Below are 1,030 nucleotides of genomic sequence, written 5' to 3'. Positions count from 1 at the left end.
GCTTGAGCCCAGGAGTTGGAGGTTGCTGTGAGCAGTGAAGCCATGGCACTCTACCCAGGGGGACAGCTTGAGGCTCTGTCTCCAAAAAAAAAAAGAGATTCATATCTTTGCGATCAGGGTTTCTTGATGCCATTTCTGTGCCACTTTTGGGACTGCTTGTGTGTGGTGTGGTTCTTGGACTTGGCCATGTCTGCACCACGACCCACGACTAGACTCTCTAGGTTTAATATTTTTAACTCAAATGGCACTTGAGACTTACCAATTTAAGCCAGAGACTAAGAAATCGAGGATCATTATAATATCGTTTTTCTCCTTGTAGTGCTTCCACAGCTCTTTCTAATAATGTTGACATGTTACTCTCCTTCCCCCCTTGAGGATAGTTCTGCTCTGTCCAGTTGATATACCTGAATGAGAAGAAAAAAGAAAAAGAATATATACTTTGAACATGTACTTTTGTTCTTTTTGTTTGTTTGTTTTGGAGACAGAGCCTAAAGCTATCGCCCTGGGTAGAGTGCCATGGCATCACAGCTCACAGCAACCTCCAACTCCTGGACTCAAGCAAGTGTCCTGCCTACGCCTCCCAAGTAGCTGGGACTACAGGCGCCCGCCACAACACCTGGCTAATTTTTGGTTGCAGCCATCATTGTTGTTTGGCAGGCCCAGGCTGGATTCGAACCCACCAGCTCAGGTATATGTGGCTGGCACCTTAGCTGCTTGAACCTGTACTTCTGTTCTTATTCCAAGTTCCATTTTGAATTTCTTTAAGCATAAATATCTAATATCATCTTGGCACCCATAGCATAGTAATTATGGCGCCAGCCACATACACCGAGGGTGGTAGGCTAGAACCTGGCCAGGCCAGCTAAACAACAATGACAACTGCAACAAAAAGTAGCCAGGCATTGTGGCTGGCACCTGTGGTCCCAGCTTCTTGGGAGGCCAAGGCAAGAGAACCGCTTAAGGCTCGGTGCCTGTGGCTCAAGCGGCTAAGGCGCCAGCCACATACACCTAAGACAGTGGGTTCGAATCC

The 1,030-nt window shown here is 47.3% G+C and overlaps 1 protein-coding gene across 1 annotated transcript in view; it reads right to left on the bottom strand.

The window, feature by feature from the left end:
• The window catches only part of BUB1B (BUB1 mitotic checkpoint serine/threonine kinase B), a 75,201-nt gene that overhangs the window by 58,713 nt on the left and 15,458 nt on the right, over window positions 1–1,030 (bottom strand). The window contains exon 4 of the mRNA XM_023514253.1: window positions 260–404. Coding sequence (XP_023370021.1) covers window positions 260–404 — 145 coding nt within the window. The remainder of the gene's footprint in view (window positions 1–259; window positions 405–1,030) is intronic.

The sequence above is a fragment of the Otolemur garnettii genome, unplaced genomic scaffold (assembly GCF_000181295.1).
Source record: "Otolemur garnettii isolate 467f Iridium unplaced genomic scaffold, OtoGar3 scaffold00050, whole genome shotgun sequence".
Classification (NCBI taxonomy): domain Eukaryota; kingdom Metazoa; phylum Chordata; class Mammalia; order Primates; family Galagidae; genus Otolemur; species Otolemur garnettii.
This window is presented reverse-complemented; position numbering and strand designations above follow the sequence as displayed.